Genomic DNA, 21,597 nt, shown 5'->3' with positions numbered 1-21,597 from the left:
ATTCATATATATATATACATATATACTTTATTTCTGAAATTCTTACTGTTACACATCCAGGTATATCTTCTATTATAAATACTCTTGGTGCTTGAAGATGGCTCTGCAGTAAAGAGCATGTGCTACTCTTGCAGAGAACTTGAGTTTAATTCACAGTGTCTGTCCGTATGAGGTGGCTCACACTTACTTGCAAGTGTATCTGTCAACCCTGGCCTCTGAGTGCTCATGCACCTAACACTCTCTTTCTCTTCTCTCTGTCTCTGTCTCTGTCTTTCTCTCTCTGTCTCTCTCTCTCTCTTTTCTCTCTCTGTCTCTCTCTCTGTCTCTCTGTATGTCTGTCTGTCTGTCTCTCTGTGTTTCTCTCTCTGTGTCTCTCTCTCTGTGTCTCTCTCTCTCTGTCTGTCTCTGTCTCTCTCTCTCTCTCTCTCTCTCTCTCTCTCTCTCTCTCTCTCTCTCTCTCTTTCCCTCTCTCTCTCACATAGGGTTTTCCCCCCCACTGCTCTCCTGCTTCCTAGATTGAACCCATGTCCTTCGCCATGCTTGGAGTCAACCCTCTCGTTGTTTGGATAATAAACACAGATGGGTTTTTAAACCTCTCACTTGATTTTAAATCTGAAAAGTAGCCGGGCGTGGTGGCGCACGCCTGTAATCCCAGCACTCAGGAGGCAGAGGCAGGCGGATCGCTGTGAGTTCGAGGCCAGCCTGGTCTACAAAGTGGTTCCAGAACAGCCAAGACTACACAGAGAAACCCTGTCTCAAAAAACCAAAAAAAAAAAAAAAAAAAAAAAAATCTGAAAAGTAAATAAGCTTAGGAGTAGAGTATATGTATATTTTAAACAAACAACAAATTAGGTTAGTGAACCCTACCCCTCTCATTTCACATCAAGTACAAATCTAGTGTCACGTTGAGATCTTCCATCCTTCACATCACTTGAAGTTTGGACCTGAAATCTGTTTAGTTCAGCTTTGCATCTCTGGACAAAAGCCCAAAGTCACCTTTGCATGTTGTTTTCAAATCCAGACGCATCAGTGCCCCTGAGGGCCCATCTGCGGGGGAGCAGAGATGTCATTTCGTACAATTTGCAACCCTCTGAGGTTCCCAGCCCCGGGCTCAACCTGGTCTTTGCATTCACCAGTTTGGAGAGCAGAAGCCAAAACCAGGGGCTGGGTGAGCTCCCTGGTGCTGCCCGGGGCGTCCAGGTGTGAAGCGGGAAGCGGCCACCAGGGGGCAGCATAGCGCTCGCCTCCGGCCGCTTCCGGCCGCGCAGGCGTCGTGGCCAGCGAGCAGGATTTGGTGGTCGCCAGGTAGGCTCCGGGGGGTGGTGGAGCTGGCCGGGGTTCTGCGGGGCCTTTCTGAGCCTGAATCACCACTCACCCCCTCACCCCACCCCCCGACCCAGCCCAAAGTGGAATGAAGCGGTTCTCACTGGCCTCAGCTGGTACTTGACTCGGAGCAGGTGGTGGCCGTCAGTGGCCCCTCCGGTGCTTACCGTGCACCCCTCCTCCGGGTGTTTACTGTGCATCTCCCCTCGGGTGCTCACCGTGCAGTCCTCTTCCGGGTCCTCACTGTGCAGCCCACTCCGGGTGCTTACCGTGCTCCCAGCGCCACTACGGATCTGTCCGGCGTGCTCTCGCTTTCTCTCCCCCTCTCTCCCCGCTTCTCTCCTTCCCTCTTTGTTAAAAAGCAATTTGTAGACGTTCGATAATTTTGACGTCCCCACTCTTTTGCCTGTACAAACTGAATAACAACCGCAATATTTAAATAACTCCCAGAAAGTGAGATTTAGTCTGAATTGTATTGGTGACACCAATACCTTCTCGAATTGTGTAAAATATTCTTAAATGTTGGCAGTTTATTTAGCTTTCTTATTTTTCTTTGTCTAACCTAAGCAGTTGGTCCTTTTTTGCCGTTATCAAACAGCCACGGTGTTTAAACAGTGCCAGAAGGTCCTACTCAGCCGGCTACACATATTCCTTTAAGCTCTGGGCAGTGTGTTCTGTAACAGCCAGCCTGGGTGTTGGCCCCCTCCAGTGGCTGGCCCCTGAACTTTATAGGTACTGAGGAAGTGTCAGCCCTTCCGCGTACACCATGTAGATGTTGAGCCAGCGCCTTTCCCTGAGTCCGGTTCCTTCTCAGGAAAGGTGAGATTCGACCTACCTCTCACCATTGTTTTGAGTTTGATATTGTGAGAACACCTGCGTTTAAGGATGATTGCTTTTTCTCTGGGGCATTTAAAATGTGAGGATTTAACTAAAAGGTATAAAATACACTTAAGAAGAAAGATCTGTTTCCACAAGAAACAGATGCATTAATGGATTGCTAAGTAATGAGAGTTCAATATAGATTTGAAAATATGGATTTTGGGGGGCTGGAGAGATGGCTTAGCAGGTAAGAGCACTTGTTTTCACAAAGGACCTGGGTTCAATTCCCTAATGGCTCATCACTGTCCATGATTTCAGTTCCAGGGGACCCAGCTCTCTAGTCCGACCTCCCAGGGCATGCAACTGTGGCATGCAAGCAAACACTCATGCGTGTAAAATAAATAAATCTTTTTACAAAGAAACAATGAATTCTGGGTTCCTGCAGAATGTTGTACCTGGTGTTGGTAGCATGTGAGCGTGTTAGCTTTTGTTGCTATAATCAGCTTTTAAAGGGGAAGGGTGCGGGATTCTTTCCATAATGGGTGCCCTTTGCTCATGGCCTGTGGTCATTATGCACATCATGACAGGAGAGAGTGTGGAGGGGGGGCCCGATGGAAACGAGGCCGTAGTGGAAGCAAAGAGACACAGGCTGAGGTCCCAGCATCTCCTTCAAGGCCACACTATTACTGAGCCAAGGCTTCCTTAAGGTTCTGCCACTGTCCACTATCTGGACAGCTGGGACCTAGTCTTTAATGAAAGCGCCTGGGGCGGGGGTGGGTGGGTGGGGGATCATAGGAGAGTGAATGTGTGTAAATGGGACTGAGGAGTGAGTAGTGGGCGTGGCCTTAGAAGGAAGCCACTCTGCACATCCACAGACAGATCTCTTGCAAAACCCTGGACAAGGCCTGGCAGTGTCACATTCCAAAAGTGTGTGTGCCCGTGCCTCTTTCACACATGTGTCATGGTGTGCATGTGGAGGTCAGAGTACAACATGGATGCTGATGTTGCTGCCTCCTGCCTTATTTGAGGCAGGATCACTTTGTGGTGTGCCACCATGTGTCAGGCCAGCAGGCCTAGGAGCTTCTGGGTATTTGGTTACCACCGCCAGTGGGATTTCAACTTGCGCCCTCGCACTTGACTCACTGAGCCATCTGCCCAGCCCGCCTGTGTTTTCTTAGGGAGCACCCTTTTCTTTCTAAAACTGTCTGAGCTTTAGGCTCCGTGAAGCTGGCCTTCACCCAGGTAAGATGAGGGGTGGGGTGGTTGCGGTAAAGAGATTTGACCCGGGGAAGATGTAACTATGGTGGTGTATGGTGAGGCTTGCTGGGCTAAGGACAGGTGGCAGAGGGGCATTACAGGCCAGGTCCCTCGAAGAACTGAAGAATAGATTCCCCGGGTCTGCGTAAGCACAAGGAAGCGTGTGTGCCAGAGACCATGAAGACGGAGAAGTGTAATGTGAGTGGGCAGGCTGTGCATTCTTACCAAGTGCCCTGCCCACCCTGTACCAGGCACCGCAGATGGGGTGGGGGGTGGGAAGGTGGGGGGGTTGGGGGGGTTAGGGGTGGGGGACCAAACAGACCAGGTGACAGACATTTTAGGAGTGCACAATCTAGAGGGGAAAGGGCCTACATTATCTCCTACAGGATTGTGAGCACCAAGGAGTGTCTGGGGGAGTCGAGCATAGCGGGTGGTGGGGAGGGTTGCTTTCCCTTGGCACTGGAGTCAAACCAGCACTGTGTCTTGGCATACCCTGAGCGTGGGATCTGCCACTGTCTATGTTATCGCCCTCTACGCCAGAGAGTAGCTTTTCCACATCGTACACATTTTGTTTCACGCCAGGGAAGTTGCAGATGCCTGTAATTGCAGCACATGGGAGACCGAGGCAAGAGGGTGGGGTGGTTGGGCTGTCTGTACACTGAGACTGTCTGCGGCAGGGGGAGTTACTTCACTAATGTTGCTAGAGTCTGTTGCAACTAGTGGGATAGAGTAGATAAATCTCTGCAGGCTAATGTGGTGGGCTGGCAAGATGGCTCAGTGGGATTAGGTGCTTGCTGCCAAGCCCAGTAACCTGAGTTCAACCCTTGGGCTTCCACGTACTGGAAGGAGGGAACCAATGCCTCCGAGTTGCATGCCTTGGCACGGGTCCTCCTCCCACACTCAAATAAATAAATACAATTTAAGAAATTAAAACAACAGCAACAGCAAGGCTGTGATAAAGAAAAAAAAAACTTAGTTGTAAGCCGGACTTGGTGGCGCACACCTTAAATCCCAGCACTAGGGAGGCAGAGGCAGGTGGATCTCTGTGAGTTTGAGGCCAGCCTGGTCTACAAAGAGAGTCTAGGACAGCCAAGGCTACACAGAGAAACCCTGTCTCCAAAAACAACAAACAAAAAAAGTTAGTTGTAAAGTAGAATGTTTAGTTGGCGGCATGAGCCCAGGAAAGCAGGGCCTGAAAATGAGGCAACTGAAGTCTCTCACTCAATAGCCAGCTTTAGTCACAGCATCAGACAATTTATACTCTGAGTAAAGTATTCAGCCACAAGGACAAGCCACGTGTGGCCAAGAGATGTTTTTCCATAGAGGCATATGAATAACAGCTGAGGCACGCCCCCACACCCCACACTAACCCCACCCCACCATCCACTACCCTGGGAGGGGCACAGAAACACATTCCAGGGACAATTCTGTGATTTGAAGAGACTGAGGTCACAGGACTCTTGTTTTCTTGGCTGGTTTCTCACAAGCGCTCAGAATTCCCCTTGTACAACTCCACTCTTGGACTGTGTTCCCACAGCAGAATTCTGGTATGCCAGAAGTAACCCACGTGCTTGAGAAGTTACCTGTGGGCACAGACTTGTGACCACGGGACACCCGAACTTGAACTGTGTCCGCCAGAGAGCCTCGGACGTTAGCGTTCACCCAGATTACCTAGAGAACTTTAAAAGTAGGTTTTGTTTCCGATCAGTAGGTCTGAAGCAAGCGCCTAAGGAAACTTCTTTCTAAGTTCCCAGGTCGCTGCTCCGCAATCTTGAGGCCCCAAGACAGCTGGGGATGACAAGGGCATCAACGGTGCCTGGGTGGTGTATGTAATTCATTTCTTTCACAAAGACCAGGCTGGAGGGTGTGTGTAGTGTAGGTCAATGAAGGACCATATGCTGTGCAAGACTCTGGCTTGGATCCCTAGTGTGTGCCGCCCCCAACACGAAAACTAAAAAAAGAAACTTTTTTTTGAAAAATTGAAATATATTTGGGACAAGTATGGATTAACAAAAACTGAATAGATGGCTATAATTTTATTTCTATTTTTCTCTCGAGACATTTTGTTAAAGAAGGAAGGACCCTATCTGCTGTGGAGAATGGACCGGGACACAGAAAGAGCATGCAGGGCTTGGCAGTAGAAGGCCAGGTAAGGGGTGCTGGTGGCATGTGCCAGGGCAGAGTGAGGAAAGGGCAGCTGTGAACAGGTTTAAAAGATTCGGGCAATGCAGCGCACAGGGCTTGGCTGACTTTGAGGTCACGGGGGTGGGGGGTGGGGGTGGGGGTGGAGTCACCCTGATTTGTGACGTGAATGATAAGTAGGTTCTGTCCCCGTGATAGAGTGGGAGACCCCGAGAAGGGATGTGCTGAGAAGGAGGGAGACACTGAGGTAGCCAGTGGACATCCCAGACACTAAGTCTGCGGAGTGCTGGGAGAAAGATCTAGGCCAGGGTATAGACTTAGGGATTGTAAGGCCTTAGAGGGCCCCAGAAACCCTGCATGGGGTAAGATTTTCTTGGTCTGCAATACCCTTGAAAGAATATTATCATCTCATGCCGGGCTTGGCCAGCTACAACTCACTGCCTGTCCCTTTATAGCGCTGAGCTAAGCAAGCATTTCACCGGTGAGATATAGCCCCACCCACTTTGATCTTAGTAAATGTTGGACATTAGTATTTTGTGATTGTATAAAAACTGTGTGGAGTTCAGAATCTTGCGCCCGTAAATGACTGTTTATTAGGATCCAGCCACTCAGGTTTGTTTTTAGACTCGCATCGGGGCCGCTCTAATACTGTAGCAGCGGAGTTGAGCGACAGGCAGAGATGATATAGGGCATTGTACCCTCTTTTATGCACCTTACATCAGCGAGGTGGTTACCACTTGATGCTGACATTGACTCCTAAGCCTAACTATTTAGCATTTGGCAGTTACAACTCCCTGGCCTAAGGTCTAAGTTGAGACATACCTGGTCCCTTTAAAGATTGTGAAGGGTGAGCTGGAGAGACGGCTCAGTGACTAAAGGTGCTTTGTCACACAAGCCGGATAATCCCCAGAACCCACCTAAAGATGAAAGAGAGAGTCAACTCCGCAGAGTTGTCCTCTGACCTCTACATGCACACTGTGGCATGCGCTCACCTGTACCCACGCATCGTACACACAATAATAATAATTAACAGAAAGGTTTAAAAATATATATATATATACTATGAACAAGAAATGGCAGCAGCCTGAGTAAATGGTTATCACAGCTTCTGTTAATCACTGAAAATGACCTGAAAGACAGGCTTAGAGTTTAAGATGGGTCCCTGTGTAATGGTGAACAAGTAGCCCGAAGCTGAGTGCTGTTGGAGCTGGCTGGGGAGACCCAAGACCGTGGGGTGAAAGGGCAAGATGGCCTCCAGGTGGCCTCTCTGAAAGCAAGAGACTGCAGAGCCCGGGTTTACTGAGCATGTCCTGCTGCCAGCAGGCAGAAGCAGCAGCGGTCCATTCTGTGGTCTAAGCAAGCTACTGAACTGTCGAGTCTCACATGTACTCATCAGCGTAGTTGTGTTGCTGTGCCCACACTCCACCCGTGTCCTCATGGGCTTAGAAACCGGAAGGGGAGGTTCCTTGTTTACTGACATGGACCTTGGAAAAGGAATAGATTTGGGGGAGAAGACGAAGTTGAGTTTGGGGGGTATATTCTTGTGCTCTCAAGATGAGATATAATTTGGAGTGGGGGGATTAAGGCAGAGTTTCTCTGCGTAGCCCTGGCTGTTCTGGAACTCTCTGTGTACTGGCCTTGAACTAAGAGATCCTCAGGCCTCTATCTCCTCGGTGCTGAGACCGGCACCGCCCCCACCCAGCCTTTTACTTGTTTGTCTGTGGGTATTTTGCCTGCACGTGCGTCTGTGCCCTGTGAATGCAGTGCTGCTGGGGCCCAACATCAGCTCTCCTGGGACCATGTGGGACCAAGCACGAAGCTGACGGACCCAGGCATGTAGATGGAGACCCAGCTGGGCGAAGGAAGAAACTCCTGCAGGTAACCTTTTGTGTCACTGTGGACTCCGGGCCCCCATGCTCCCAGTCTGACTGTCAGCTTGGAGCATCTCTGCCAAGCACTTTGAGGAACACGCATCCTTTGCTTGAGGGTCCATCCCAGGCCCCTCTGCCATGGCCTGGCCCCGTTCAGGATTCTTTGGGTTCCTACGGCCAGTGTCTCCCAAGGTATCTCCAGAAAACCTTGTCATCATTGGTCTCACCCACAAATTTGTCAGTGCTTGTGCCTGATGGTTGCCAGGGTCTCCTAGCTAGTCTGTGTACCTCTTGGGGTGTCTTTTCTACCCCAAGGCCACCTTGTCCTCCTGCTGAAGAGCAAGCCACCTTTGCTTCCTTACTGGTCTGTCCGTTGGGGCTAAGGTGCTCAGCTAGCATAACTGGGGGCCCATGTTCAATCCCCTGAGCCTAAAAAAAAAAAGAAAAGAAAAGAAAAGAAAAGAAAGAAAGAAAAGAAAAAGAAAAAGAAAACCTAAATATTTTGTTATTGCTGTATTGGGGTTCAAGCCCAGGGCCTTGCACATGCGAGAAGCTCCCTGAGCTATATCACCAGCTTGTTCAGGGGCTTTTGGGGGCCTTCCAAGGAGCACCCCAACTTCTCAGCTAGCTTCAGGAGGCCCTTGTCTGTTTACTACATTAATTGTGTCCCTTTGTCCACCTTTTATCCCAGCCCCGCAAATACATATTTTGCTTGTAATTTACTAAACATCCAGGCTATCAACTTAGTGTAAGCTGCTGTGGGAGAAAAGACCTGGTCTGGATGAATTCACGGTTTAGCTAGTGGTAAACAATGATGCTTATGGCTGGGCGGTGGTGGCGCATGCCTTTAATCCCAGCACTCGGGAGGCAGAGGCAGGTGGATTGCTGTGAGTTCGAGGCCAGCCTGGTCTACAAAAGTGAGTCCAGGACAGCCAAGGCCACACAGAGAAACCTTGTCTTGAAAAACCAAAAAATAAATTAATAAAAATACAAATAAATGATGCTTATTAGCGCATCTCACATTGCAGTCTGTATAAGCCTTCAAGTGACCCTGAAGCTGGCAGAACTCGTGAGTGGGCGTGGCCACCCTCAGAACACGCCCAGGGAGATGGAAATAGACCGTGCTGCTACTCCTTGTCTCCTACGATAGAACCGACATGGGACAGCAACATGGGAACAGGAAAGGTCTCACCCACCGAGAAGTCCCCCGGGTCGTTGGGCTGTTGCTCGCCATGGCCCTCATGAACGTGCTGCTTTACCTCTGCCTCGATCAGTTCTTCATCTCCCCTGGGCGACCCACTGAGGGCCCCGGACGCTGTCCGCACGGTCACTTCAGAATAGGACGGATGAAAAACTGCTCGCGCTGGTTGTCCTGTGAGGAGCTGAGGACGGAAGTGAGGCAGCTGAAGCGCATTGGGGAAGGAGCCGTGAAGAGAGTAAGTGTTCCTGTATGCTGTCATCACTGTCACCTCTGAGAGAGCAATACGGCACCTGTTGCTATACCAGGAATCTAAGGCGAGAAGAAGGCTTGGGGTAGGGCTTTGAGGCCAACCTGGGCAGCATAGAGAAACGCTGGCTTAAAAGCAAGCAAATGAAAAGGGAGCCATGAGCCGTGAGGGCCGTGTGTCTGTGCTTGAGCCCCTTAGTCTCGGATCTGGAACTCTGCTATAGTCAAACCATCTGGAGGAGGGGAGGCTGGGGATGTCGCTCACCTAGAAGAGTGGTTGCTTCAAGGCTTATTCTCTGCCGTGTGGGGAGTTCAAGCCCAGCCTGGGATACGTGAGATCTTCTCTAAAAACACATATTATCAGAAGCATAGCTAATTGTGTGGCCACAAGGTGCAGCTGGGGACTCCAGTTAGTATCAGGAGGAAAGTCCTAGGATAGTAAGTTTTTTTTTTAAAAAAAAGTGTGCCATCTAGTTGTAGCCTGTACTGTTTTCATTCACAAAGTTACATAATTCTGGAAGAAAACACAAGCACTATAGGCATCTTATAGCGTTGAGGAGGGGTGTGAGCTTTCAGCACAGCACCCCTTACGGATTCATTCCTGCTCTGAATCAGACATTTCTTCAAGCACTCACACTTTGTCTTAGCTAACGGTCTTATTTTATGGGCGTGAAGGCAGAAGGCATCCTCGTCCTCTTCCTATTAGGTCTGTATGCCCCTCCCCCCCTGCTGCGCCACACATCATCCTGACTCTGGGACTTTGCTGGTAGAGTGGTCCCCCTCCCGGTATCATCAGTCTTTCTCATCCCGCCCTTCATCCTGTCGGTGTCCAGGCTCTGCTCTTTACCCTGTGGTACATGACAGCTCTCGGGTTCTGCGTAGCCTTCGGAAGAGTCTGCTTCTCCCCCTGGAGCGTCGTCTTCCTTTCTTCCCCATCCTGGTTAGCTGCTCACCTCACTGAGTGTTGTGTGTTTGGCAGGGACCACTCTGTATCTGGTTCATCTCCATGTCCTCCGTACAACGCCTGCTTCCTAGGAGGTTGTCTGATTCTCAGCTTGCCTGGGTGACAGTCCAGCTAAGACGTTCTCTGTGGCCCTGTTTCAGGTCTTTCTGTCTGAGTGGAATGAACACAAAGTCGCTCTGTCCCGGCTCACCAGGCTGGAGATGAAGGATGACTTCCTCCACGGCCTCCAGATGCTGAAGTCACTACAGAGTGAGCACGTGGTCACGCTGGTTGGCTACTGCGAGGAAGACAGCACCATCCTTACCGAATATCACCCCTTTGGTTCCCTGAGCCACCTGGAAGAAACACTAAACCTTTCAAAGTACCGAGATATGAACACCTGGCAGCACAGGCTGCAGCTGGCTGTGGAGTATGTTGGCGTCATTAACTACCTGCACCGCAGTCCCCTGGGCACGAGGGTCATGTGCGACTCTAACGACCTACCCAAAACGTTGTCCCAGTATCTGCTGACAAGTAACTTCAGCATTGTGGCAAACGACCTGGACGCGCTGCCCCAGGTGGACCGCGGCTCTAGGGTACTTGTGAAGTGTGGCCACAGGGAGCTCCACGGGGAGTTTGTGGCTCCGGAGCAGCTGTGGCCCTACGGAAAAGACATACCTTTCCGAGATGATCTCATGCCCTCCTATGATGAGAAGATCGACATCTGGAAGATTCCAGATGTCTCCGGTTACCTCTTAGGGCACGTGGAAGGAAGCGATATGGTTCGATTCCACCTGTTTGATATACATAAGGCGTGTAAGAGCCAAGTCCCCGCAGAAAGACCCACAGCTCAGCATGTTCTGGATGCTTACCAGAGGGTTTTACATTCGCTCAGAGACGCTGTCATGTCTCAGACAAAAGAAATGCTGTGAAATGAAGCCATCGAGTGATGGTGGGCTTTACGGCTGAAAGCTATCCCGGACGGTCTACTCTTCATGAGCTTCGTCTTTTGTTGACCTTGGCTCTTCGGCCACGAAGGCCCTCCTCTACATCTGGCTGCATGTTTGAGTGTGCTCTGCTCTCCCGGCAACCTGGATGGAAGTTGCCAATCGAGAAAAACCTTATTTCGCTGTGCTTCCTGGTGAAGATGCAGAGAACCTGTAGCTCTACACAGTGTTTAAAGGAGGTAATAGGACAGTAATCCCGAAGCCATGTTGCCTGCCCTGGTAACCAACCCGTTTATAGACTGCTAGGAAACTGTGGATGACCGTTTGTGAAAAGCAAACGCACCAACTCAAAAAGTCCCTTTGAGAAGCTGGGGACGAGCTCAGTGGTAGGGCTCTTGCATGGTTACCTGCAAAGCCCTGAGCCTGACCCATAGCACACGCATACACATTCATGCTCAAAGACCATTTTGGGTGTCCAAAGTGTGCCCTTCTTCCCCCACCCCCCATTTTTTGTCAGTGAGGTCATTGTCAGTGTTGGAGATGATTTTCTGTGGCGCTTCCATGTTGTCCCCTTTCACTGAGCCAAGTGCACAATGGCAGCATGCTCCTATGTTTGGAACAGCAAGTTGGGGGAATGTTCTTACCTACCTGGGATGGTGCTTTGAATTCCTGCTGATCTGGAGTTTGAGCGTGAATGGTTTGCATCCAGTATCGCTCTTTACCAGAAAGTACCAAGCCCCACCCCCATGACAGAACACTTAAAAAATAAAAATCCAGGAATGGTGGTGCCTACCTGTAATTCCAGCACCTAGAAGACAGACAGGAGGAACCAGGAGTTCAGGGCTATCCTGGGCTATATACCATGTCTCTCTCTACCCCCTCCCAATAAAATAAAAAGGTCTTTCCTGTGGTGCTGGCATCCTTATTTGGGACGTGTGAGAGATTTGGTGTGTATTAACGGTCACCCATACGTGTCTCCTGTCTCCCCTGAGCCTGAACAGACAACAGATCTACCTGCATTTACGGATCGGGGGCCACCTCAGCGTCTCCAGCCTCCCAGGTCTAGAGTGAAGTCCAAGAATTTGTACCTGGTTCCCTGTGCTGCTGCTGCTGCTGCTGCTGCTCCGGGGACCACAGTGAGACACGCTGCCTCCTTGAGGAGATACAACAGGCCAAAGTAATAGGCGGCATCTGTAGCCCGTGGCTGACTAGGGGCTGAGCTTGCTCAGGGTGTCTGAGCCATCACTTAAAGTGCACAGGTTACTCCATTCACTTTGGGTTTACAAAAATTCTACTAAACTCACCAGCTTAAGGATATTATCAGATGTTGACCAGGGTGTGGAGTAATTAGAACCTATCCTGTGTTGCTAGTGGGAACTAATGCAAAAGCATGTTGGGAAAACAGTCTGGCAGTTCCTCCGGAAGTTTAATAGAGTTATCACATGTCCTGGCAGTTCTCCCAATGGTATGCCCATTAACATTGATGGTACAATTATACTTAATAGACAAAAAATAAAAAACAACCCAAATGTTGTATGTCTATATAATGGAATTATTCAGCCTTAAAGAATGATGTTCGGGCTGGGTGTGGTGGCGTACGCCTTTAATCCCAACACTCAGGAGGCAGAGGCTGGCAGATTGCTGTGAGTTCGAGGCCAGCCTGGTCTACAAAGCGAGTCTAGGACAGCCAAGGCTACACAGAGAAACCTTGCCTAAAGAAAAAAAAAATGCCGTTTCTGGTGCATGCCATAGTGAGCCTTGAAAACATACCTTGTGGAAGAAACCACTCATAGAAGACAGTGTGTTACATACTTACATCTGGGACATCCAGGTCTAAAACCATGGAAACAGGAATGTAAGCGTGTGTGAAGGCCTGGTAGTTGGGTGCAGTTGAAGAAGAGGAATTGACTACCGTTGAAAGTGATGGAATGTGCAGAGATTACACAGTGGGAGATGGCTACACAACTCCAACTGAGCTCTGAGTCGGATTCAAGGAGGAGAACTTAAAAGATTGGCCACAAGGCTGAGGTGTTTCTGGTCCTTTACCTTGATGAAGGGAAGGCAACTGTGTGCAATTCATCATTTGATATTGCTTACTGTAGCCATGTTTTGAGGGGCTAATGCTTATTAAGTCAAGCCTTTAAAGCATACATCCTCTTGCAGTCTGTAAGCAAACGTGGTGCATATGTCAGCGGGAGGCAGCCAATCAGAACTCTCCGAGGAACTCAGACCATTTGAACATTGGCACCTACCACAGCGCCCTTCTTAGGCCAGCCAAGGGCTGCAGTGCAAAGTTAAAACAGGGGAAACTGGTTCAGCGCCACTCTTAGGGTTTCCGGACAGGGATTTCCCCCACACATGATGGAGGCAGGAGTTGGGGATAGTGTCAAGGCCAAAGTGCAGCTTTGCATTCACAAGTCAGCTGAAACAGTAGTTTCCAGGCTCAGTGTGTTGTCCCCACTGCCACAAGGTTACAAAGGTAGGTACCTCAGTAGTTCGCATCTCTGGTTAACAGGGCACAGGCTCATAGGTTGTACCTTTTCCCATCATGCACAGGTGTACATATGTTCAATAGGGACAGTAGCCAACCTCAGGGGCATTTACAATGGAGTGTTACTTGGTAAAAATAAAAATAAAAATAAAAAAAAAGGAAACATCAGAAGAGAAGTGAAACGTGACTAACAATGTTGCCATAACAACTGAAATGTGCGGTCTGCTGTGTTGTCTTTGTATGCCTCTGTGAGTGGATTCTAAATCCTCCAAAAGGCTTGGCATGGTTTTTACAAATATTTCAGATATCGAAGGGAGAAGCCAAAACCAAAACAAACAATCAAACAAAAGCCTAAACACACATGGCTGTATAGATGCCATTGTTAGGATTCCCTGAGGCTGGTGATGAACTGTTACAATAAATTTGTATCTGTTCTGCCTAAGAAGGCTAAATAATGACAAGGAGTCTGGAGCCTACTTTTAAACTGTCAGCACTACAGTGCTGGGCAGAAACGAACTAAAACAAATCTACCTGTAAAATAAACAGCTACTCAAAACCTCTTAACATACATATACCCTAAGCACTTGCCACTATGGTGGTGCTAGGCAATTTCTCTCCTTCTCCTCTTCCAAGCTCCCTTTCTTTTCCAGACGGGTTAGGGTTGGGTTGGGTTAGGGTTAGGGTTAGGGTTAGGGTTGGGTTAGGGTTGGGTTAGGGTTAGGGTTAGGGTTAGGTTTGGGTTAGGGTTAGTCACACTTCCCCTACCCCACCCCCGAAGTCCCGCCTTCCACTTCCTGTCCTGCCCAACTGATTGGCCAAACAGCGCTTTATTGACAGTTGTTACATCCACTCAGCATTCCTCCACAATGAACTGCCTGATGTGGGTGCTGGGAACCGAACCTGGATCCCAATAGTGCTAAGTGTTCTTAAAGTCTAGCCTCATGAATTCTCTTCTCGTTATTTACTTATTTTATGTATGGGAGTGTTTTGCCTGCATGAATGTCTGTGCTCTACTTATGTACAGTACTGTGGAGGCAGTACTGCCTGCCCTGCCTCCCAAGTGCTCCGCACCCGGTTTATTTTAGGAATTTTAAAGCCTGGAACAGTGGCCCATTTTCCTTGGTACAGTGACTTCTTTCTGCTTCTTCCTTCATTTCCTGTGGGCCAGTTCTTTTTAGACTAGCTAATTGAATAAGATTGTGAAGTCGGACTCCAGACACTGCCTGAGTTAGAATAAAAACTAAGTTCACTTCCTATCTTGGTGTGTTTGGTTTTGTTTGACATTCAGAGTTTAACCTTTGGATCAAGAGCAAAGTTTGCCTTGTGTAGACATGTCAGTTGCAGTGATGGTCTCTTTCTTTGTGACCTAGAACATATTTCTAACATACATTGGGGGGTATCCACCAGAGAAGAGTACTTAGACATGGGTTTAAGCCTTTGTTTTAGTTTTGGCAGGTGGTGCTGTCTATATTTTACAGACTGAATGGTTCTTCCATCATGGAGTCAGTTGTGCTAAGGTCTGGAGGCCTGTTACACAGGGATATTAAGTTTGGTATACTGGGTTCACTGAAGTTAGGGCCTGAGGATTTTCAGTACAGGGTGGGTTTGTTTTTGTTTTGTTTTGTTTTTGCATTAAATCTTGGGATCCATTCTACAATTTATAGTTGTGACCACTGTTGTGTTTAGTAATACAAGAATGAGGATTTTTTTTTTGTTTGTTTTTGTTTTTGTTTTTCCAGACAGGGTTTCTCTGTGTAACAGCTCTAGCTGTCCTGGAACTCTCTCTGTAGATCAACAGGCTGGCCTCGAACTCACAGAGATCCTCCTGCCTCTGCCTCCCAAGTGCTGGGATTAAAGGTGTGTGCCACCACCCAGCTAAGAATGAGGTCACATGTATGTTTCCCTGCGTGGTTGAATTTGTAAATGAGTCCGTCTAAGAAAGTATATAAATGTTATTACAAAGCTAAGTGCAACCTGTTTCCCTTCAGCATCTTAAGACTCTTACCTGTGGATATGTGAAGGTCTGATCATTTCTGCTGCTGCATAGTATGATGCTGTTCCACTGACAGCATTTCAGATTACCCACATGATTTTGCAATTACAAACAATGTTATTACAAATACCGTGCCTGTTCTCTCTCACATACGATGGCTTCTCCGGGAATACAGATAGCAGTGGGGATCTATGCTGCTCATCCCCGGCACCTTTAGCTTCTGCAGACCGGCAGCAGCCTGTTCAAAGCCAGACATAGGAGACCTTTTACGGGGTGTGTCACTCTATGTAGTGAACGCTTAAGGTCTGTGCGTGTGTGCATGCCTTTAATCCCAGCGCTTGGCAAGCAGAGGCAGGTGGATCCCTGTGAGTTCGAGGCCAGCCTGGTCTACAAAATGAGTCCAGGAAAGACAGGGACACACAGAAAAACTCTGTTTCGAACACACACACACACACACACACACACACACACACGTTTGTGCGTGTAAAGGGATTTCTGTGCAGTCTTGTTTATTACTAAGGACTCCTAGAAGATGGGCAGAGGCCTGTAAAAACCCATTTGCAAGTTGAAAGGCTAGGATGCAAGAACGTTCTAGGAGTGGTGAGGGTGAATGACTCGGGACGCAAAGGCCACTCTTCTGGATTTTTCTCCCCTCAGGATAGAGACACAGTGCAAAGGGTAGAATACAGCCAGGCGGCCCTCTGTGGCGCTAGGGGTGGCATTAGCAGGACACGCACTTTCCCCCAGCTGGGCGGGGCTTAGGAAGCTTCCAGCGGCGGCCCCGCCCTCCCCTGCGGGACCGTGGAGTTGACGACACCGGAGTCGGCGATGACTGGCGGCCCGAGCTCGCGCAGGCGCCGGACGGAGGATCGCAGCTCGGCAGCCGGGATCGAGGAGCGCAGCTCCCGGAGGGAGGCGGCGGGCGGCATGGGCGCGGGTACGGCGCTCGCCACGCTGCTGCTGGCGGGGTCGGTACTGAGCGCCACGCTGCTGGCCCCCGGCCGCCGGGTGGAGCCAGGTGAGCGGCCGCGCGGGTTCAGGGCAGCGGGGACCGTGCGTGGGCCTGCCCGGGAGCTGCCCGCGGCGCCCGGTCCACGCTGGGGTGGACGGCTGTGCCCGCGCCGCGGGAGCTGCGACCCGGGAGCCCTGCCCGGCCTGTCTTCGTAGGTTCAGTTGCGGGCTCCTGGGCTGGGTGTGCAGTCCGAATTCACTAGGGCAAAGGGTGAAGAAAAAACAAAGCAAAACAAAACAAAAAAAACGGGGAAAAAAAAAACCCCAAAAACCAAAAAGGAATTCTGGGACTTCTCTCGACCCATGCCCGAAAGTCCCCAGGGTTCTGCAACACCATTCCACAAAGTCCTGTCCAAACTCCTGTCCAGAGGATAGTTTGGGTTGAGGACTGAGACAAGTCCCCTGCCCCTCCCCCCGCCTCCCCTGCGCGCATTGTTTGGGCTAGGGCCTTTCATCTGGCAAAGTGTGTCACCTGCCTCTTATCCATCCATCCATCCATCCATCCATCCATCCATATCAGATCTGAAATGTGATGTCTGTGTGCATCGCCCCTCCATTTTCCAAACTTAGAAAACAGACAAGCAAACAAACAAAACACTGAAATAATGCAAAAAGTACAAAGGAAGGTGTAAAAAGCCAGGACTCTAGTTGGATGGATTTTTTTTTTCTTTTAAATCATGAGTTTGGCGTCAGGTCACGCTATTTCAACTTTTCATTGCTGTTCTGTTTGAAGCTTCCCGGGCAATTCTGATGTTTGGTTAGGCCTGAGGGACTCTGCATTCTCCTGAATAGCACAGTAACAGTGACAAGAGCTTTGTGCCTCTAAAATCCGCATGGGAAATCAAAGCATAAAACACACCACTAAAGACTAAGAAACAGCCGGGCAGTGGTGGCGCATGCCTTTAATCCCAGAGAGGCAGGCAGATCGCTGTGAGTTCGAGGCCAGCCTAGTCTACAAAGCGAGTCCGGGACAGTCCCAAGACTACACAGAGAAACCCTGTCTCGAAAAACAAAACAAAACAAAATAAATAAAAGAATGGCAGTGTAGTCATCCCCACCACGAAGGGACATTGGTGTATAGAGAGAACAGCTGCAGGGATTTAGTCTAACTGGAAAAAGAAGAGTGTCAAAAATAAACAATGGACTAGAGAGATGTCACTGGTTTAAGAGCACTCACTGTCTGTGCTTCTAGATGACTCGGGTTCAGTTCCCAGCACCCATGTGGCAGCGCACAGCCATGATCGACTCGATGCCATCTTCTGGCTTCTTGGAGCACCAGGCACTCCTGTGGTATACTTACATATACATACAGGCAAGGAACCCAAACACATTTTTTAAAGTAACAAGAAAAATGAAAAAGAAAATTACAATAAAGATTAAAAAAAAAAAAAAACAAAACTTAAAACTAAGAATCCTAGAGTTTAGGAAAGGGGTTAATTAAGTTTTCCAACAACTCACAGGATAGGAAAGTGGCCGTGCCGAGCATTTGGAAGACATGTTCAAAGTGCTGGTTTCTGTTTATTAGTAAAGGAGAAACCCAAAGGCTAACGGAGAGCCAGAGGCTGCATAGCAGAAACCCTCCCTCTCTGGAGTGTGGCAGCCCTTAGCTGCTGCAGCTGACTGACCTCCACTTAGCCCTGCCTGCTCGCAGGTCCTGACCTTAAGCAATTTGGTTGATCTCTCACAGTGGTACCCGGAAAACCAGCTACTTGGGAGACTGACGCAGAATGGGTACCTTGAAGCCAGCAGTTCAACACCAATCGCTGCAATGCAGAGAAACCCCGACTGTGGCCCAGGGGTGTGTGTGTGTAAACTATATTGTATAAGACTGTTAGGATGTGGCACCCAATAAGAAAGTCATTGCTACCAGCGAGGAGTCTATGGTCTCCATAGACGTCTTAAATGAGTCCTATTGAAGAGGTCTGGAATTCACAGTACTTTCAAGATGGTATTCAATTTTTTGAAAGGCTACTTTTTTGGGGTGGGGGGAAAGAAAATCTTCACTCGTGGAAGTTCCTTTCTTTAGATACTTTGTAAAATAAATAAATACCATTCAAGGCAGAGAACTGTCTCAGCACTAAAGTGTGTGGTCAAGCCTGACTGCTTGGGTTCAGTCCCTGAAGTGAGAGGAGATGGCTCCCCAGCCGCTAAATGAGTATCATCTCTGTGGCAGCCTAATGATGTCATCTAGCCTGTACCTGTTGGTTGAATGCTAGAGCAGGGACTCCTTCTGCCCCTCACTCCTCGTGCACACTTGGTACCCCTTTCAGCTCTGCCATTGGAGCTGGAAGGGAGAGTCATAATCTCCCACCAGCATGATAGGCTGCGAGAGGCCCGGGAGCCTCACCCACCTGCACGTGTGACTCGGGGAGGGCAGCAAGTCTGCATTTTTGGTCTTTCTTTTACTGCTCCAATCACTGTAAACGGGACTTGGTTACACAGTTAGGGTCCCAAGAGGATAGGCCTGGCAGCTGCCTGTGGTTGAAGGTGGTTGCAGTAGCTACAGCACACAACTGGTAAGTGTGGGCAGGGGTAGCACTTGGGACAGATCGGCTGACGCCTCTCAGTAGGTGCAGCAGCAGGTGCAGGCTGGACAGTTTCTAGATCATGTCAAGACGTTCCCTATGCTGTTTGCCTCATCTCGAGGGCTGGTGTTCAAAGTGGGCCCCCTGATTGGATCTTGGCCTTGACCTTCTGCTGGGCTGGCCTTCCAAGGATGATGGTGTTGCCCTGTCAGAGTTCTCCTATGTGTCTGCATCTTGGTGTCTCTTCCTTATTTTATTTTATGTGTGTGCGTGTTTTGCTTGCATGTATGTCTCTGGCCCGTGTTCATGTCTAGTACCTGCAGAGGCCACAAGAGGGTGTAAGATCGCCTGGAACCTCAGTTATGCATGGCTGTGAGTTACCGTATGGGTGCTGGGAGTTGAACTAGTGTCCCCTGGAAGAGCAGCTGGTGCTGAGCCGTCTCTCCAGCCTTTGGTGTCTCTTGTTGCCTCGTTGGAGGGATAGAGCTGCAGGCTGCATTTCTAACGGGCTGCCAGGGCTAAGCTGGGAACTGATTTGGTAAACTCTAGACGTGGGAATCACACTTGTGGCTCAAATCAGTGATTTCATTGAATAGCTGTGGCCGCGCTGTGCAAAACAGAACAACCTAGCTCGTGCCGTTATTATCCTGTGGGTATTACTCAACTCAGTGAATGTCATCTCCTCACACACACTGCGTGTGAGTCCTCGGTTATGGATGAGCCTTCTGTGCAAAGGGCACCCGTGTCTGTCCTTGCACACAGGCACATCTTTGCACACGGAGCGCCATGCTGGAGTGTAGGTGTTTGCCAGGAGTCTCTGCCTATCTCTGTCTCTTGTCTGTCACTCTTAATGAGCTTTGGGTGTTTTGGTAACTTTTCTTTCTGACCCGTTTCAGGTGTCGATGAAAAAAGGAATGTGGATCTGAAGATGGATCAGGCGTTGCTGCTTATCCACAATGAACTGTTGGGAACAAGCATCACAGTCTACTGGAAATCTGACTACTGTTACCAAGTACGCGGTGTCCGCATCCACGGCTTGCCCCGGCCTTGCTGGATGCACTTTTCCAGTGTTCTCAGACACAAACCCTTTTCTGGTTCCCTTTGGTTTTACAGCGAAGGGAAATGAATAGTTTATAATAAAGAATTAGGTAGAATATGATCAAGGGAGAGTGGTTGGCAGTGACTGCAGATGTCTCTTATCCTTTCTTTTAAAAAAATATTTTTTTGCGTACTGCTAGGCTACTTGTAACATGAATTCTTTTTTTTTTTAAGATTGTATGTATGTATGTAGTGCTCTGTCTGCATGTACGCTCGCATACCAGAAGAGGGCATTATAGGGTGTAGATGGTTGTGATCTACCATGTGGCTATTGGGAATTGAACTCAGGACTTCTGGAAGAACAGCCAGTGCTCTTAACCACTGAGCCATCTCTCCCGCCCTGTAATATGAATTCTTATTGAAACTAAGATGAGTATTTTATTGCAATAATCTCACTTTTGGAAATTTACATTAAGGAGAGAATGTAAAAGAGCAAGAACCTTAGATGTAGATATCTTAAAATAATATATTTACATTGCAGAAATGTAAAGCTACAGTAGAAAAGCTCTGAAGATATAAATACCCACAGTTATTGTAGTTGGTGACATATGCGTATTAAATATAAATATGTAACATAGGATCCTGTAATCTTTTCCATTAGTTTATTTACATATTCAATTTACATCCTGATCAAAGCCCCCATCTATCCTCTCGTCCCCATCTCACCCTCACATCCCCCCATTCCCTCCTCCCTCTCTCCTCAGAGAAGAGGACACACCCCTCCCCCCTGCCCCCCCCCCCCACATCAGGTCACATCAGGACTAAGTGCATCCTTTTCCACTAAGGCCAGACAAAGCAACTCAGCTAAGGGAGAAGGAGGATCCTGTAAATTTAATTGTGGTTTGTTTGTTTGTTTGTTTGTTTGTGTTTTCTTTGTTTGTGTCATTGGTTGGTTGGTTAAATAATTATTAAAACAATAGAATGCAGGCCAGGCATGGTGGCTCCCAACACTCAGGAGGCAGAGGCAGGTGGATCTCTGTGAGTTCGAGGACTGCTTGGTGTACAAAGTGAGCCCAGAACAACCAGGCCTCTGTTACACAGAAAAACCCTGTTTCGAAAAACCAAAACAAAACAAAACAAAAAAAAGTAAAAGAAAAACCAAAACCAACCAACCAAACAAATAAACCAATAGAACGCAAGAATTAAAGTAGGCTGTATTTTTTTTTAACTTGTGAGAAGTTTACCTATAAATGAAGATTATTCTGTTCTATCATAGCAGTAATTATTTTAATATAAAATAGGTAAGTTTTATCTGCATACTGCAGTCTATGTTTTTTTTTAAAGTATGAAGGGAAAGTCAGGATTTTTTCCCTCTTGGATATTGTCCCCCAACCCAGCCTCCCCACCCCCCAGCCTCCTCACCCCCCTACTCCCCACCCCCTCACCCTCCCAACCACTGAGAGACTTTTAAAACCCCTACCAGGATTAGATGTGTAGTTTTGGGGCCAGCACCCACCTAACAGTGCACGACCCCGGCTTTGACCCCCAGCACGTAACACCAGCAGCTGCTCTGACATTGTGCCAATGACCCTTTGTCTCACCAGTGCCTCTTCCAGCCTCTGGCAAATGTCTCTCACGGTGGAAAGCCTGCGAAGCCAAGCGTGGCAGCTGTCTCCGTGAGCACCCAGCATGGGTCCGTTCTGCAAGTTAATTACACCTTGGAAGAGAGAGCAGTTTGCAGGTCTGTGCCTGCTCATCATGGTCTAGGATGAGTCCTTTTTTCTCTTTCT

At 48.8% G+C, this 21,597-nt stretch overlaps 2 protein-coding genes across 3 annotated transcripts in view; both read left to right on the top strand.

The window, feature by feature from the left end:
* Nucleotides 1–1,206: 1,206 nt before the first annotated feature.
* Nucleotides 1,207–11,659, top strand: POMK (protein O-mannose kinase). 2 transcript variants are annotated; one of them, XM_084760336.1, is made up of 5 exons: nt 1,207–1,305; nt 5,458–5,548; nt 7,306–7,419; nt 8,563–8,848; nt 9,964–11,659. In XM_084760336.1, exons 3-5 carry the CDS (start codon nt 7,382–7,384, stop codon nt 10,732–10,734), a joined length of 1,095 nt encoding a protein of 364 aa, XP_084616462.1. In that variant the 5' UTR covers nt 1,207–1,305; nt 5,458–5,548; nt 7,306–7,381; the 3' UTR covers nt 10,735–11,659. The 2 variants fall into 2 exon arrangements, with proteins under 2 accessions (XP_084616462.1, XP_084616463.1); XM_084760337.1 differs by having other exon boundaries at nt 8,441–8,848.
* A 4,368-nt stretch (nt 11,660–16,027) lies between these two features.
* HGSNAT (heparan-alpha-glucosaminide N-acetyltransferase) overlaps nt 16,028–21,597 on the top strand; it is a 31,231-nt gene continuing 25,661 nt past the window's right edge. Inside the window, exons 1-3 of the mRNA XM_084758638.1 lie at nt 16,028–16,251; nt 19,666–19,781; nt 21,412–21,548. Coding sequence (XP_084614764.1) covers nt 16,062–16,251; nt 19,666–19,781; nt 21,412–21,548 — 443 coding nt within the window. The 5' untranslated portion in view covers nt 16,028–16,061. The remainder of the gene's footprint in view (nt 16,252–19,665; nt 19,782–21,411; nt 21,549–21,597) is intronic.

The sequence above is a fragment of the Acomys minous genome (assembly GCF_964271855.1).
Source record: "Acomys minous genome assembly, chromosome: 15".
Classification (NCBI taxonomy): domain Eukaryota; kingdom Metazoa; phylum Chordata; class Mammalia; order Rodentia; family Muridae; genus Acomys; species Acomys minous.
Note: the sequence above shows the minus strand (reverse complement) of the source record. Positions and strands in the feature narration are given on the sequence as shown.